Below are 18482 nucleotides of genomic sequence, written 5' to 3'. Positions count from 1 at the left end.
CCTCATATATTAATTAATAATTAAATAAAATATTTATTTTACTTATCAAAAAAATATTAATTAATAATTTGTAGTACTTTTATTATTGTTTAAAAAATCCATTTCATGAAACTAACTAATAACATGAACCAACAAAACAACATGATCATCCCAGGTGGATGCATAAAACAGATATATTGGACAAATGATAAAATGTAATGGACGGAAGCAATTAATAAGAAAATTGTATAATGTGAAAATTCATAAAATAATCTTTTGGCATGTGAATAATTAACTCTTCAAGTTTAAAGAGTATCTAAAAATGACTGTAACTTAAGTGTTGAACTTTAGACCGTTGGCTAATCTAATGTAGAGGTTTTTTCTCACATCTAACTAAAATTTAGACTTGTATTGATATTTGGAAGTTATTGTTAATGCTCTTGCTCTCTCCATTCTCCCTAGAATTCTATTAAATTCACTCAAACCAGCCCCCTCGCAGAGGGGGGAGAGATACTCCTCCCGAAAGGGATAAAATCCTTGGCCATATGGAGCCCCAAGCCCGACCCGTGAGGTATAATCAGGAAGGGACAAGCAAAGGATAAGGGGGTAGGATAGGTGAGGAAGGGAAAATGTGTAACGGAAAAGAAAGTAGGTGACGGAAAAGGAGGGGTAGGCACGTGAGAAAGAACGGTGAAGTGATGTAAAATTGAATTTTTCACCAATATTAACAGGGGCGAATAAAATGGATCTAAGATCAAACATCAGCTTTTAGACTTATGGGTAACTGGAGAGAGAGAGAGAGAGTTTCTTCAATTTTTAGACGGAAACTCTAGTTTTATTATATAATGAGTTATAAGAGAGTGTAAAATATTCATATTATAATGAATTTACATTCAAACGATCTATAGACGTAGTTTTTGTGCTGAATCTTGTACATATATGTTTACTCTTTATTTATATTTACTGTATTTATATTCTATTTATTGTAATATGCGTACGTATGGACACCGCACCACCGCTCTAAACCACCACCGTGACCCCATACCATATTGTATTATTGATGGAGGCTGAACCGTCAACGTGGGTCGAACATATTCTTCCACCCTGTTGAACTCAAGATTTCAAGTTTCATGTGATTATAAATCTACACATGGATTTTGATGATAACAAATGAATTCAAAGAATAAAGAAGTCTCAAGCTCAAGTTGTCTACATAATGGAGTCAAGCACATCAAGGAAACAAGCATGAGCAAGAAGGGAACAAGTTCACATTAAAATTATAGAGTAATGTTGTAAATCTCTTCAAAATTCGAAATTAGGATTAATGCTCAAAATTAATATTTTATCATAAAGCATTAAAATACATTTTCCACATGTGCATGAATATTTTTGAAAATTAAATTTGAAAATTTTGAAAGATGATTGATTGTCATCTTTTGCATGTGCATGCCTTGATTAAAGGGTTGAACTTTGAAAATATTAAAGATGATTGATTGTCATCTTTCACATGTGCATGTTTTATTTGAATATTTTCAAAAGTGATTGATGCTTTTTTAGACTTATACAAAAAGTAAAAGATTAGGTTTGAATTTTTTGAAAATGAAAGTGTGCTCATTTTGTCATATGCCAAAAGTAAAATATTAGGTTTGATTTTTTTGAAAAAGTGAATGATGTTGTCTTTGACAATTGAGAAAGAAGAACCTTTTATTTGAATTCTTTGAAAAAGTGAATGATGTTGTCTTTGACAATTGAAAAAGAAGAACCTTTTATTTGAATTTTTTGAAAAAGTGAATGATGTTGTCTTTGACATGTGAATCTTTTTAAATTTGAATATGAAGTCTCATATGCCTATAAATAGATCATTTGAGAGCTTCACATTCACAACACCAAGAGCATACAACATTCATTCAAAGCTTTCATTCTCTCTTCTCTAAACATTGAGCCTTAATCCTTGTTCATTTTGAGAGATATAGCTTGCGCTGTATTGTTCTTATTTCACTCGTTGAGGAGTGTTTTCTGATAACCTACCCACTATCAGCTTTTGTATCAGAAAAAGGGTGTGTATAACCCTTGTGTGTGTAGAAAGTATTCTACACAGGGAATAGTTGAATCACCACGTGTAAGGTGATTGCAAGTGTAGAGGGTGTTCTACACGGATCCTTTGTAGCGGTGTTGTTCAAAGGTGTAATAGGTTTCTATCTCCACCTGAAGGAGGTTGAATAGTGAATTTGGGAATCCTCAAGGGGTAGCTTGAGGCGAGGACGTAGGCAGTGGGGCCGAACCTCGTTAACATACTGAGTTTGCTTCTCTCTTACCCTTACTCCTTATATTTATTGTTATTTCATATTTTGTTTATATTTTATATTATATATTTGATTTATAATTGTTATTTTTTTTTAATACAACTCAATTCACCCCCCCTCTTGTGTTAGTCATCTGGGCAACAATTGGTATCAGAGCTAAGAGCTCTATTATAAGATTAACTATCTTTTGAGTTAAGATCTTATGGCTAACATTGCAGCTTCATTTGGTGAAGGTCAATCTAGTAGTCGGCCTCCACTCTTTTGTGGAGATAATTACTCATTCTGGAAAGTTAGAATGAGAATATTTCTTCAAGCTCAAGGTAGAGAAATATGGAAATGTATTGTAAATGGACCTTATATTCCAACAAAAGTAGTTGGTGGAGTAAAGGTCAAAAAGGAAGAAGAAGAGTTTGATCGTGAAGACGATAGACTTTATACTTTAAATTTAACTGCTATGAATTTATTATATAATGCTCTTAATGGAAATGAGTTTAATAGAATAATGAATTGCGCTACGGCAAAGGAAATTTGGGATAACTTGGAAGTAACTTATGAAGGAACTTCGCAAGTCAAGGAATCAAAAATTTATATTCTTACTCATGAATATGAAATGTTTAAGATGAATGATGATGAATCTATTTCTAGTATGCACACTCGTTTTACTAACATCATAAACAGCTTGACAGCTCTTGGCAAAGTTTATTCCAAGGTGGAGATAGTAAGAAAAATTCTCAACTCTTTACCAAAACGTTGGGAATCAAAAGTTACAGCGATTCTTGAAGCTAGAGACCTCAAGAAGCTCGAAGTCAATGAACTCATCGGGTCACTTATCACCCATGAGTACACATTGAAAAGAGGAGAAGAAGAAGGAAAGCCAAAGAAGAGCTTAGCACTTAAAGCTGTTCCTCATGAAAGTGAAAGTGATGAAGATGAGGAAAATGACGATAAAGATGAAGAAGTTGCGATGATAACAAGAAGAATTCAGAGGTTCTTGAAGAAAAATAGAACTCCTCCGAGGAAATCTTTCAAAAAGTTTTTCAAGAAAGATTCAGGTAAAAACGACACTTTAATTTGTTATAAATGCAATAAACCTGGTCATATCAAGCCAGATTGTCCTCTGCTAAAAAAAAATCGAAACAAGGGCAAGAAAGCAATGAAAGCTACATGGGATGATGATTCAAGTAGCTCAGATAGTGAAGCAAGCAATGAAGAATCAGCAAATCTTTGTCTTATGGCTAAAGATGACATTGAGGTAACAAATCTTGATAATATTGAAAATCCTTCATATGAAGAATTGCAAAATGTTTTAGAAGAGATTTATGAGGAATTTGAAAAATTGGGTATAAAGTATACTGCTTTGAAAAAGAAAAATTCTTCTTTAACAAACGAAATTGAAATTTTAAGAAAAGAAAGTATCATTTTGAAAGATGAAAATCTTGAATTGAATAAGAAGAAAACCGATTTAGAAAATATTGTTGAAAACTTTACGAATGGAAAAAGAAATTTTGAAAAACTTCTTGGTAGTCAAAGATGTGTTTTTGACAAGGCAGGTTTGGGATATATGCCAAAACAAAAATACAAACCTTATAAAAATTTCTTTGATAATCATTCTACCTCAAAGACTAATATTCAAAATTCTTTTCATAAAAATAATTTTGTCAAAAAAGGATATTATTATAATCATTCAAGTTTTTCATATATGTCACATGCTATTTGTAATTTTTGTAATAGAAATGGTCATAATTATCATACTTGTCCTATTAGAAGAAATCATACAATGACTATTAGGGCCATATGGGTACCTAAAAATCTTGTTTCTTCTAATACTAATAAATAAAGGACCCAAAGAACTTGGGTACCAAGAAAAATCATTTTAATTGTTTTTATAGGTATGCATGAAGTCATCCACAAGTAAAAATAAGTGGTTTTTAGATAGTGGATGTTCAAGACACATGACGGGAGACAAGACTAAGTTCTTTGATCTTAGATCTAAAGAAGAAGGACACGTGACATTTGGAGACAACTCGAAAGGGAAGATCGTGGGAATAGGTAAAATTGGTAATGAATCTTCTCTCATAATTGAAGATGTTCTACTTGTTGAAGGTTTAAAACATAATCTTTTGAGCATAAGTCAATTATGTGATAAAGGATTTACAGTTACTTTTAAAATGGATAAATGCATTATTTTGAATGATCATGATTGTAATATTTGTTTTATTGCTTTTAGAAACAATAATGTTTATATAATTGATTTTGAAGAAATTACCTCACAAGATGCTATTTGCTTGTCAGCTCAAAATGAAACTAGTTGGTTATGGCATAGAAGATTAGGTCATGCCAACATGGAACTTATTTCCAAACTTTCAAAAAATGATCTTGTGAGAGGTTTACCAAAAACATATTTTCTTAAAGACAAAATTTGTGATGCATGTCAATTTGGTAAACAAACAAAAACTTCTTTTAAAACTAAGAAACATATTTCCACTACTAGACCATTGCAACTGATACACATGGATCTTTTTGGACCAAATAGAGTTGCAAGTCTAGGAGGAAAATATTATGCATTTGTTATTGTTGATGATTTCTCTAGATATACTTGGGTCATCTTTCTTGCTCATAAAGATGAGGCACATAATGCCTTTACCAAGTTATGCAAGAGAATTCAAAATGAAAAGGGCTATACTATTTCAAGTATCCGAAGTGATAGGGGAAAAGAATTTGTTAATAAAAATATTGAAACATTTTGTGATGAAAACGGTTTTATTCATAATTTTTCTGCTCCTCGAACTCCTCAACAAAATGGGGTAGTAGAGAGGAAAAATAGATCTCTTCAAGAGATGGCAAGAACAATGCTCAATGAGAACAACTTGCCTAGTTATTTTTGGGCCGAAGCGGTAAGTACTGCATGTTATGTTATAAATAGAGTTATGTTAAGGTCTAAATTAGATAAAACCCCCTATGAGCTTTGGAATGAGAAAAAGCCCAACATTGGTTACTTTCATGTATTTGGATGCAAATGTTTTATTTTGAATGACAGAGATAATTTAGGCAAGTTTGATGCAAAATCTGATGAAGGTATTTTTCTCGGGTATTCTACTAATAGTAAAGCTTATAGAGTATTCAACAAAAAGACTTTAACTGTACAAGAATCTATGCATGTAGTATTTGATGAATCTAATTCTCCACTCTCCAAGAAATCTATTGATGAAGAAATAGAAGGTATAAATAACACAGAAAGTCTCAATCTCAACAAAGAGAAAGCAATAGAGGAAGTTCAACATGGAGCCATCAGGAAAGATCATCAAAATTTAATACAAGATGCAACCAAACAGTGGAAATTTGTGAAAGATCATCCAGTGGAACAAATTTTGGGAGAACCTTCACAAGGTGTAAGTACTCGATCATCTCTTAGAAATATTTGTAATCATACTGCTTTTCTATCTCAAATTGAACCCAAAAATATTGATGACGCACTTCTTGATGAATCTTGGATTCTAGCTATGCAAGAAGAGTTGAATCAATTTGAAAGAAATGATGTTTGGACACTTGTTCCTAGACCCAAAAATTATACTATTATTGGAACAAAATGGGTTTTTAGAAACAAGAAAGATGAGTCTGGAGTCATTACTAGAAATAAGGCTCGACTTGTAGCCCAAGGTTTTAATCAAGAAGAAGGAATCGATTATGATGAGACATATGCACCTGTCGCAAGATTAGAAGCTATTCGAATGCTACTTGCATATGCTTGTTATAAAGATTTCAAACTTTTTCAAATGGATGTTAAAAGTGCTTTCTTAAATGGTTTTATAAATGAAGAGGTATATGTTGAGCAACCTCCAGGTTTTGAAAATCATATTTCCCCAAATCATGTTTTCAAACTCACAAAAGCACTATATGGACTTAAACAAGCTCCTAGAGCTTGGTACGAGAGACTCAGTGGTTTCTTGATTGAAAAAGGTTTTTCAAGAGGAAAAATCGACACAACTCTTTTCATTAAATATGAAAATGATGATATTCTTTTGATTCAGATTTATGTTGATGATATAATATTCGGTGCTACTAATGAAAATATGTGTCAAGTTTTTGCTAAGACTATGCAGGAAGAATTTGAGATGAGCATGATGGGTGAACTTACATTCTTTCTCGGATTGCAAATTAAGCAAGCAAAAAGTGGGACATTCATCAATCAATCAAAATATATTAAGGAATTACTGAAGAAGTTTGGGATGGAAAATGCTAAGGAAATTGGAACACCAATGAGCCCATCAACTAAACTTGATAAAGATGAATCCGGTAAGCCAGTTGACTCGAAGATATATCGAGGTATGATTGGTAGCTTATTATATTTAACAGCCAGTAGACCAGATATTATGTTTAGTGTGTGCTTATGTGCACGTTTTCAATCATCTCCAAAAGAATCACATTTAATTGCAGTTAAGCGCATTCTTAGATATCTTAGTGGTACAATTAACTTAGGGTTATGGTACCCTAAGCACACATCTTTCGATCTAATCAGCTACACAGATGCAGATTATGCTGGCTGTAAAATAGATCGAAAAAGCACTAGTGGAGCATGCCATTTCTTAGGTCATGCATTAGTTTCCTGGTTTAGTAAAAAACAAAATTCTGTTGCACTATCTACTGCTGAGGCAGAATATGTTGCTGCGGGTAGTTGTTGTGCTCAAGTTCTCTACATGAAGCAACAACTTGAAGATTTTAAACTCATGTATAATCACATTCCAATCAAATGTGATAATACAAGTGCTATAAATCTTTCAAAGAACCCAATACAACATTCTAGAACTAAGCATATTGAAATAAGGTATCATTTTCTTCGAGATCATGTGCAAAAAGGTGATATAATGTTAGAGTTCACAAACACACACGATCAGTTAGCAGATATTTTCACAAAACCTTTACCAGAAGATAGATTATGTATGATCAGAAGAGAAATAGGTATGATGCATGCTATGAATATCTCTTAAAAGATAGACCAGAGTCAATAAAAATAGAGATAGATTTTTTTTAATACTTTTACATAAATTTGAGATTCTTAGCCTCATGTTTGAGACGCTCATTCTCTTCATACAATATCATGTCATTCTTATTCATGGGAACCGGCAAGCGGAATGAAGAATCTAATAAAGATTTCAACTGTTTATTCTTCTGCCGAATGATTCCTTCCCTTGTGTGAGACTCTTGAACAATTTGTTGAAGTACAACAATTTGTTCTTTGAGCTTTTCAACTTCGTGATTTTTGGCTTGTAGCCGCTGAGAAAAAGCCACAATAGAGGAAGAGTAGCGAGTCCCAAGACTCACCAAGTCATAAATAGCATCAGAATCTGACTTATTAGTCAGATTATTATTTTCTTGCTGCAACATGGCACCAATGGTAGCTGCAGAAAGAACAGGAGGTTGAGATGCAGAATGCCTCATGGATGGATCTAGAGAAATGTTAGAAGAATGAGCCATTGAGAAAAGAATAGAAGGCTTAAAACGAGAATGCTGAAGGAATGCAAATGAGTTATAGAGATGAGATGAAAACTTGATGCGGATTAGATGAACTTCAGGACTGATTTTATAGAGATAGCATAAAGAATAAGACAAACTATTTTCTCTTCAAATCTTATTTAGTCAAAAGAAATACAAGATATGCTGGACACACATTGTCAAAAGTTTTCTTACTAAGCCAGCGAGATTAACAGTAGATTGTCCCTATTTTTCTAGTAAACGATGAACCTCTGCTGTTATCTGCCGATGTTGACCTTGTATCTGAACCCTTTCTCGTTCCAGCTCTTCTATTCGTGGTTGCAGATCATGAGCATACCAATCTGCAAATTTTTTCAACTCTTGGTTTTCTTGCTTTAGCCTTTTATTCTCACTATCCTTATTAGCAAGCTTCTGTCGTAACTCAGATATTTGCATGTTAAGATGATCAATCTCACTCACCCTCGCCATTAACCTTCGAGACATGATCGTAACAGAGGCGGCATATTGATTACTGAGCATTCTTGATTCTGCAATAATCTCAGAATCAGCCTTACTAGAAAAACGGTTCACTGCTCCTATCATGGTATTGACGGCCTCAGGAGAGAAGATTGATGATTGATGCGTCAAGGGTTCCTGATTCAAGTCTGGAACATTAGTGGAAGAGAATTGCTCAGCCATTCTATCGTTGTGGAAAAACAGAACTCAGGTCAAGAAGTGATTATTTTTTTGGCATCCGATAGATGAAAATGATCATTTTTTTATAGAAACTCGGAGCCTTCAATCCCGTTTGTCAACAACATCAGGCGATTGTTTAAATCTTCAGCCGTATTAAATTCATAGAGTTAGGCCTCGAGGCTTTGCAGCACTTGTCGGGTCACGGACGGCTCCATTTTTCAACTATCTACAGTGACTATTAAACGCATCGTTTTCTTCAGTCCATTTTCTTGTTGCGGATCCTTTTTAATGATGCCAAAAGGGGGAGAAGTGTTAGACTAGAACATTAACATTGTTTAAATTGCTAAACTTGTTATATATGCTTGGAATTATATTTATACTTTTGCTTGAAAAACTAACGCATATTTTCAGGGGGAGCTTAAGTATTAATATAGGTTTCAAGTTCTATCAAATATTTGTCATCATCAAAAAGGGGGAGATTGTTGAACTCAAGATTTCAAGTTTCATGTGATTATAAATCTACACATGGATTTTGATGATAACAAATGAATTCAAAGAATAAAGAAGTCTCAAGCTCAAGTTGTCTACATAATGGAGTCAAGCACATCAAGGAAACAAGCATGAGCAAGAAGGGAACAAGTTCACATTAAAATTATAGAGTAATGTTGTAAATCTCTTCAAAATTCGAAATTAGGATTAATGCTCAAAATTAATATTTTATCATAAAGCATTAAAATACATTTTCCACATGTGCATGAATATTTTTGAAAATTAAATTTGAAAATTTTGAAAGATGATTGATTGTCATCTTTTGCATGTGCATGCCTTGATTAAAGGGTTGAACTTTGAAAATATTAAAGATGATTGATTGTCATCTTTCACATGTGCATGTTTTATTTGAATATTTTCAAAAGTGATTGATGCTTTTTTAGACTTATACAAAAAGTAAAAGATTAGGTTTGAATTTTTTGAAAATGAAAGTGTGCTCATTTTGTCATATGCCAAAAGTAAAATATTAGGTTTGATTTTTTTGAAAAAGTGAATGATGTTGTCTTTGACAATTGAGAAAGAAGAACCTTTTATTTGAATTCTTTGAAAAAGTGAATGATGTTGTCTTTGACAATTGAAAAAGAAGAACCTTTTATTTGAATTTTTTGAAAAAGTGAATGATGTTGTCTTTGACATGTGAATCTTTTTAAATTTGAATATGAAGTCTCATATGCCTATAAATAGATCATTTGAGAGCTTCACATTCACAACACCAAGAGCATACAACATTCATTCAAAGCTTTCATTCTCTCTTCTCTAAACATTGAGCCTTAATCCTTGTTCATTTTGAGAGATATAGCTTGCGCTGTATTGTTCTTATTTCACTCGTTGAGGAGTGTTTTCTGATAACCTACCCACTATCAGCTTTTGTATCAGAAAAAGGGTGTGTATAACCCTTGTGTGTGTAGAAAGTATTCTACACAGGGAATAGTTGAATCACCACGTGTAAGGTGATTGCAAGTGTAGAGGGTGTTCTACACGGATCCTTTGTAGCGGTGTTGTTCAAAGGTGTAATAGGTTTCTATCTCCACCTGAAGGAGGTTGAATAGTGAATTTGGGAATCCTCAAGGGGTAGCTTGAGGCGAGGACGTAGGCAGTGGGGCCGAACCTCGTTAACATACTGAGTTTGCTTCTCTCTTACCCTTACTCCTTATATTTATTGTTATTTCATATTTTGTTTATATTTTATATTATATATTTGATTTATAATTGTTATTTTTTTTTAATACAACTCAATTCACCCCCCCTCTTGTGTTAGTCATCTGGGCAACACACCCTCTTCAGCGTATCGTTAGAACACAGGCCTTGACACTCCCTTCCCATCCTCCATCTTCCGTAATTCCCCAGTGCCATCTGTTCATTGCAGATAAACTCTCTCTCTCATCTGTTCTCTAGGTTGGAAATGATCGATCTTTTTATTTTTGAAAGAAAACTATTTACTGGATTTTGATGTGTTGAGTAAATTAGTAAAACCAAACCCACATTATTTGGGATCCCATGTGCTCATGTGGATGGAACATATGGTAAGGGAATCCCATATATGGACAGAGGAGGATAAGATGGTTATCGCCTATCGGTATCAGAGGTTCTTTTCAGATTCAGAATGTCAAAACAAGGAGGAGACATGGAAAGGAAGCTGTTACATCAAGGAGCTGGACTCACAGAAAAAGATGGAATGGCTCACAGAATCTGTGGACGATTTCTTTTATGAATGAACCCATAAATTGATTTTCTTCTTACAATATTTTGTACTTTGCATGAAATTGTGTCGTGTATCATAAAAATAAAAAAAATAGACAGATATCTCGAATAATACCAAGCATATGATAAAACGTTGTCGTGTTCCATATAATTATTCATTTCATAATCATATATCTTCATCCTTTCTTTTTCCTCTTGTCGATTATATCTTGATATTGCAACCTTCACTATCAAATGGTCAACACAATATGCTCATCGAAGGTTCAAAACAGTATAATTTTTTTTTTCTTCAAACATTTTTTAAAAGAATAATGATAGTCTTGTCACTGGTTGACAACCAGTTTACAACTTTGGTTAAATTTTTTTTTAAATTAATAAATAATTATGTAACTTTACTTTATAATTTTGTAAGATAAAATATTATAAGATAAAATTTTTTAAAGTCACTATTAGAGTATTTTATTTATTTTTATTTATTTATTTTACTTAGTAGTAATTAAAGAATTGACTCCTAATAAAATTATATATATTTTTAAATTTTTTTAATGGTTAAAAATGTTGAAAAATATCTAAAATATAATAATAATAATAAATAATTTTATCTATTTTATTAATGATAATATGAACCACTTTAGTTGTAAACCGATTGTTAACGAGTTGGAAAGGTATCATTACTCTTTTTTAAATCACTTTAAACAATTTAAAAAAAATAAAATTTACAAATTTATTAAAAAAAATACTTTTTTAACCTTAAATAAAAATACAAGTCGGTAGAAAAATTCGGTCAGAGTGGTGTTTCTCAACAAATATACAACAATAATTCTGACATCCTTGTAGCATTTAAAAAAAAAAAAAAAATTGAAATAAGAGGGCATCCTTGTAGCATCTTAATGCACAGAACCAATCTTTAAAATTATTCACAATAAATGTTGGTCCAATATGGTGTGTTGTTCTTCAAATCTATGTCTCAGACAAATAGACATTTCGTTGAAAATTATATTCTGTTCATTCCCATGCATGGTTATTCACATGAGTTGGGCTAGTGTGCCGCATGTAGCTTACCTTGCTGTAAGTGACTGCTAGCCTAAAATTTATCTTTTATTTTTATTCTATTTTTTTATTCTCATTTTTTTTATCATTTTTAAAAAATTAAAAAAAAAAACCATATCAATAGACTTAAAATTACTTTCTTAATCAGTAAATTTTTTTTTTTTGATTCATGATCAACTAGAGTGGTCAACATGAGGCGGTACACAAGCTTTTCTGTATTCACATCCGTGTTATTAAAATAAAGGTTAAATGGCCCCCGTCTTGATTGTGAAAATGTTTCATCTTATCTCATTATGATAATTTTTTCAAATTTTCATTTAAAATATAATAAAAAATTCAATTTTTTCAAATCATAATAATATTAAAAATAATATTTTAACAATATTTTATTCAATTTTTATTTAAAATTATCTCATCTCATTATCCAAACTGTACTTAGCTTTTTATTAATATTCACAAATTATTTAAAATAATCTCAACATTCAAACGTAACTTTAGACAGATTAAAAAATACATCAGTGAACAATGCCTTGAAAGGGCTAGGCACGATGGCTTGAGTCGTGCCTAGGGGGTGCAGTTTGGGTCACCTGACCGATGTGACATTGCACTTGAGCCGTATGTGTTACATCTTACTTAATAAGATGAAAGTAGGATTGTATACTCTACACTAAAATCTAATAAGATATGAAAATTCTATACTCCACACTACCATCCTACTTTTATCGTATTAAATAAGATGTGACACATTTATTATCATTGAATGATCATTTATTGAATGCTTTCTTGTCATCTAATAGTGATGAATATGTCATATTTTACTTAGTAGGATAAAAATAGGATGAGAGTGTTGTACAACATTACTTGATTATATAAGAGTAATTTCATAAATTGAAGTGATTTCATGTGGTTTGTCAGATTATAGAATTACTTTTAATGTAAAATAGATATAAAGGATTATATGAAACCATATCAGTTTATGAGATTGTTTTTATGTAATCTTTTTATAGCTATAACAATTCTTTTATAAAACCGAAAAAAAAAGAATTTCTTTAAATTATTGCAGAACTTGATAATCCTAACTAAGAGCTAGTTTTGTTACACAAAATCAAACTATTTCATCTCATATCATCTTATCTCATATAATTATTATAAATTTTTAAATTCTCACATAAAATATAATAAACAATTTAAAATTTTTAAATTTCAAAATAAAAATAATATTATAACAATATTTTATTTAACTTTTAACAAAATATCTTATCTCATATCATTTAAACTGTGTAATCGAGTTATATAGACATAAAATAGATTATATAATATTTATAGGTTATTTAATATATTTATGGAGATAATAATAAATAATTTAAAATTCACTTTAAATATTTAAACCTACTCACGGTAATTTCAAGTTTCATTAACAGTGTAAAAGTATGCTACAACTCCGCGGGTCCGCTCTTTCGTTTTCACCTTTTCTCCTTCTCCTTTCTCCCTCGTCTGTTTCATCTTTACCATTTCCCAGTTCCCACTCTCGCACAAAACGCTGTACTCTCACTGGAATTCAAAGCCACACACATACTTTATAGCATCTCTCTAGACTCCCATTGCCTATCAGATCCATTTCTGCTAATGAGCTAGGGTTTCTAGTGATGCTGAAGCTTAAACCTCGCCGTTCTGAGCTGTTTTAAGGGATCGTTTTGAGCACAGTTACAATGGGGAAGAATGTGCTGGTTATGGGTCTTGCTCTTTTGGTTCTATTTGGAGGTGTCTCGTCAGCTTCTACTACTCCTGCAAGTGGGTTAGCCTATTTTGTTTGTGTTTCTATGTGAATATGAGCTTAACTGCTTAAGTCTATTTTTTTTTTTCAATTATTTGATCTGAGTTTGCTATCTATCTTCTTTTTAAAGCAGAGATTGTTAGTGGGCTATTCTCAAATGCTGTATCTGTGTTTACGAAACGGTTGTGGTCACTCAAACTCAAAGCAACAACCAAAACAGGTATAGATCTCTGGAAGCAGCTACATTTTCTTTGTTTTATGTTCTGGGTCGCTGTCTTGATGGAGGGGTTTGTGGAGATGTAGTCTGAAATGATGGGCTTATCGGGTTTGTGTGTGCAGCGGTTTCTGGCCGTCCGATGATGAAGTTTGAGAGTGGGTATACTGTGGAGACGGTGTTTGATGGAAGCAAGCTTGGGATTGAGCCTTATTCGGTTGAGGTGTTGCCCAATGAAGAACTTTTGCTTCTGGACTCTGCTAATAGTAATATCTACAGAATATCTGCCTCTCTTTCTCTCTGTAAGTGGATGCTTTTGGTCATGGCTTCCAAATATTGATTGGTTCATCTTGTTTTAATGAATTCATTTCTGTTTTGCTCGAGATTTTTATTTTTTGTATTTTTTTCCGTCAAGTTGCGACGTCTAATGGTCATGCTATTCTGAAAAGTTAAATGGGCTTGAATAATTATACAAAATTAACAACAAAACCTCTGATTCATTTTAAATGAGTTGGAACGTTTATTAATTTCAGTTATAGTCTCCGTGTCATATATTGGAGTCTCGAAATGAACGCCTATGATGTAGAAAACAGAAAAACATCAATTAGTTTTCTTTAGCCGTTGAATGCTCCACTTTCTAACCTTCTAGCAAAGTTGTAGAAGCTAGAAGTCCTTTCTTTATATTGGATCCCCCAATGCCCCATACTCTCTCAACTTTTATTCAATTTATTATTTCTATTTGCTGGTTTCTGGAAAGATTAATACCGAGAATTTTCTATCAAAGAAAACTTTTACCAAGATAACGGGAGGCTTCCATATATGTAACTACTAGAACATGATATTTCGATATCTAAACATACTCTGATGTTTTTTTAGTACAATACTATCTTCAGTTTATATCTGAGAGTTCTCATTATCTGGAAATTCTAAAATTTTCTTATCTATAATGCCCAAACTTGGGCACTGTAATGCGTTTCATTTGCTACTGTATTTACATTCTAACCCCATAATTCATAATCAATAAAGGCTTGAGGAATAGAACCATACTGGGATTCTTTCATATTTGATCATTGTAACATCTAAAATGAATGCCAAAAGCCTATGCATTCACGAGATTAGTTGGGATGCTTTTTCCGGACACCTAGTGCCAATCAAAAACATCTAAAATGAAAATTTTATTGGAGCGAATGGGAATCTGGGACGTCTATTTCTTTGCACTTCCAATTCTGCTATATCTATGATATATGTCTTGCTTATCGCACAATTATAATTATTCTTAAATTCATGGGAAAACTGCAGACACCAGACCAAAGCTGGTTGCAGGATCACCTGAAGGTTATTCTGGACATGTGGATGGAAAACCCAGAGAGGCAAGGATGAACCAGCCGAAGGGGCTTGCAGTTGATGACAGAGGAAACATTTATATTGCGGACACTATGAATATGGCTATTAGGAAGATAAGTGTTGCTGGTAAATGCTTTATATTTATATTGTTCAAGCATTTACTCTGCAATTTTAAAATCTCATTGCCAAATTTTCCCTTCTTCTCTTTTTTGTTTTGCTTTTGAACTCTCAGGGAAAATTTAGGATTTTATCTGATATGAAAATCTTTTTATGTTTTCTTATAATCATTAGAGAAAATAAACAAGATAATAATGTAATTAGTAAAAATCCTATAAAATGATTTGTAATTTTATAGTATTGGTATTACAGTTGAGAATTTATGCTTCTAATACAATTGATATTTCTACTTGTAGGGGTTACAACAATTGCGGGAGGAAGATGGAGCCGTGGAGGGGGTCATGTTGATGGACCAAGTGAAGATGCAAAATTTTCTGACGATTTTGATGTGGTTTACATTGGTAGCAGTTGTTCCCTCCTTGTTATCGACAGAGGAAACCAGGCTATCAGGGAGATCCAACTCCACTTCAATGATTGTGCTTATCAATATGAAAGCGGTTTTCCTCTTGGTAAGCTAGTTCGCATCCAAATTTCACCCTTCAATATTTGTCTATGCTACATATCAATATGTATGCACTGGATGTCTTATTGGCACCATCATCTGCAACCAAACTTTTTTAATCATTACAGGAATTGCAATGCTTTTGGGGGCTGGCTTCTTTGGTTACATGCTTGCATTGCTGCAACGTAGAGTGGGTACAATTGTGTCTTCCCACAGTGTGAGTACTTAGTATTGTCTTCTATTTAATTATGATGTCCTGACTTCTGCACTCTATAAAATAAGCATCTTATTTATGGTGTTTAATTCATACCATTTACGGACCAGTTTGACATCTCATTGAAGAGAGTGAGTTATCCAATAATTCTTGTTTACGACTGTTTGGAAATTGAATATTTTGATCCAGGAATACCACCAGTCTACTCTTACGTCTTGTATGAAATAGCACTGGATTCACACCCTATTCTTTACATATTATGCATTACCTATATGGCAAGAGCAACTTTAACATAAGTGTGAAGTGAAAACATTTTTTCTTCTCAAAATTCATGCCTGCATATACTGTAGCATAATTCTAGTTTCCTCGCATCTTTTATGACAGCATGAAACCTTTATTCACCTTTTATCTCATGCTTTTGAAGGATCAAGGTGCACCAGACACAACCATTCCTCCTAGCCCATCTCAGAAGCCTTTGAAGTCGGTCAGGCCACCATTAATCCCAGCAGAAGATGAACAAGAGAAGCAAGAAGAAGGCTTTGTTGGATCCATTGGAAAGCTTCTTTTCAACACTGGGGCGTCAGTAATGGAGATTCTGGGAGGAATATTTCTGGGGTTTAGAAAGAAGCCACTTATCTATCAGTACCAAAGCCAACAGCAGAAAGGAAAGCACTCAAATACTTGGCCCATGCAGGAGAGCTTTGTGATACCTGAAGAAGATCAGCCCCCTTCAATTGATACCAGAACCCCCACTCCGCGTAAAACATATCCTTTCATGTCCAAGGATGCAGAAAATATGCACCAATTGCGGCAAAGTCGAGTTTTCTCTAATGGGTGGGATGGCAATCTTCAGCAGCAGCAGCATCAGAATCAGAATCAGCAGCGTCATCGTCATAGGTATCATTCATCCATCCCAAACACTTACTATGAGCAGAGCTGTGAAAAGACCAATGAGATTGTCTTTGGGGCAGTTCAGGAGCAGGATGGAAAACTTGAGGCTGTGGTGATAAAGCCTGTTGATCATGGGGATCCCATGTTTGATCATCACAACATTCGCTCTCGAAGTAATTCTATGGGCCGTCGCCATGGCTATTGATCATATGCATACAAGGCAGCAATTCATAGTTTTGACCTCATTCCATCTGCATAGCAGTCCTAAATTTAGGTTACAGGTGGTATCGCTTTTTTCTTCTGAAAAATGCATCTGTTGGGAGCATTTCCAATGTGAAAATGATCAGTCTGGCCAAAATATTCATGGCCTTCCTGTTACCAAATCCAAGGAGATGAGCTTGTAGCTAATTCTTCGACTTATTTCCATAGAATGCTTGCGTATCCTTTATCTCTGCCGTCTCCGTCATCTCAGCGATCAGAATGGGCAAAACGAGAAGCCAAATGTTGAAATATCGTGTTAATCCTGCGCAAAACACCTACTCCCCTGGTGAAATTGTTTATGGTACGACGAAGAATCTTCCCGTCTTCAGACTTATATTTGAAGTGGTTTTATTAAAATGAAAAATCACTGAAAAATGTGTTATGCTAATTGATGTGATCAGAGATTATCAACTTACCCAAGACTTGAAAGTTTGAAACCTAAGAGCTTTAGCAATTAAACAGTTATCACTTGCTCGGGTTCAAGCAGCAGCTAAAATATTTACCTACCACTCGGTAGGGCTGTAAATAATTCAGTCCGACCAGACTTGGCTGAATTCTAGACCGGTCCGTTTCGGGGATTAATAAAATTTGATATAGTTTTGGGGTTTATAAATTTTGGATCGGACTGAATCTTTATATATTTTTTTTAAAAATATTTTTAAAAATTTAATATATTATTTTTATATAGTAATTATATAAGTTAATAATGTAATTTTTATTTAATTTATTATTATTGATCATATGAAATATAAAATAATATATACTATTAATTAATAATAAATCATGTGATAATTTATGTCATTATATATAAATGGTTAATACATCATACATTCATACATACTCTATTATTTATATTTAATTAAAATAATTAGGTAATTTTTTTAAAATACTTAAGTTGCAAGCAAGCATAAATAATCTATGTACAATGAAATTGTTTAATATTTATTAATCATATACAAAATATATGACATTATTAATAATTATGCATGCTAAAGAGTAAAGTCTAAGTAAGTAGTAACTATCAATAACATAAATATAATTATAGTAAAATATTTTTTTAATAATTTAGTTATATAATTCATATTAATAATTCACTTAATTTTAATTGAGTAGTTTAAATAATTTTTATTAATTTATTTAAAAAAAGATAAAAAAATAAATGATTAATTAAGTTGCACATGAATCCACAATAAATAAAAGCAAAAGCCAAGCTTGCTAGTTGTCATCTCAAAATCTAGTCAATATTTGGACAATCTAGGCTATAACGTTGATTAATCAGATCAAATCTCTAAAGTGCTAAGAGAACTCTAAATACAACCAACAAACGTCAAGCCAAAGAGTGATAGTATCAAGGAATTAAAAGGAGATAAAGCATTGTGGGCAGCAATAGTTGCTAACAAGTCATCAATCTGTCTGTT

At 32.8% G+C, this 18482-nt stretch overlaps 2 protein-coding genes across 4 annotated transcripts; both read left to right on the top strand.

Annotated features, from left to right (window-relative positions):
• Nucleotides 1-2517: 2517 nt before the first annotated feature.
• LOC122312702 lies at nt 2518-7195 on the top strand (the record flags this gene model as incomplete). Its single annotated transcript, XM_043127365.1, has 3 exons — nt 2518-3117; nt 4211-5455; nt 5996-7195. Coding segments are annotated over 3 exons (3045 nt in total), but the record flags the coding sequence as incomplete, so codon positions are not given.
• Nucleotides 7196-13165: 5970 nt separating this feature from the next.
• LOC122314394 lies at nt 13166-17251 on the top strand. 3 transcript variants are annotated; one of them, XM_043129939.1, is made up of 8 exons: nt 13166-13538; nt 13652-13741; nt 13861-14037; nt 15035-15205; nt 15493-15705; nt 15827-15915; nt 16337-16809; nt 16884-17251. In XM_043129939.1, exons 1-8 carry the CDS (start codon nt 13457-13459, stop codon nt 16906-16908), a joined length of 1320 nt encoding a protein of 439 aa, XP_042985873.1. In that variant the 5' UTR covers nt 13166-13456; the 3' UTR covers nt 16909-17251. The 3 variants fall into 3 exon arrangements, with proteins under 3 accessions (XP_042985873.1, XP_042985870.1, XP_042985872.1); XM_043129936.1 differs by having other exon boundaries at nt 16337-17251; XM_043129938.1 differs by having other exon boundaries at nt 13167-13538; nt 13655-13741; nt 16337-17251.
• The last annotated feature ends 1231 nt before the right edge of the window (nt 17252-18482 follow it).

Source organism: Carya illinoinensis, chromosome 6 (assembly GCF_018687715.1).
Source record: "Carya illinoinensis cultivar Pawnee chromosome 6, C.illinoinensisPawnee_v1, whole genome shotgun sequence".
Taxonomy (NCBI): Eukaryota; Viridiplantae; Streptophyta; class Magnoliopsida; order Fagales; family Juglandaceae; genus Carya; species Carya illinoinensis.
This window is presented reverse-complemented; position numbering and strand designations above follow the sequence as displayed.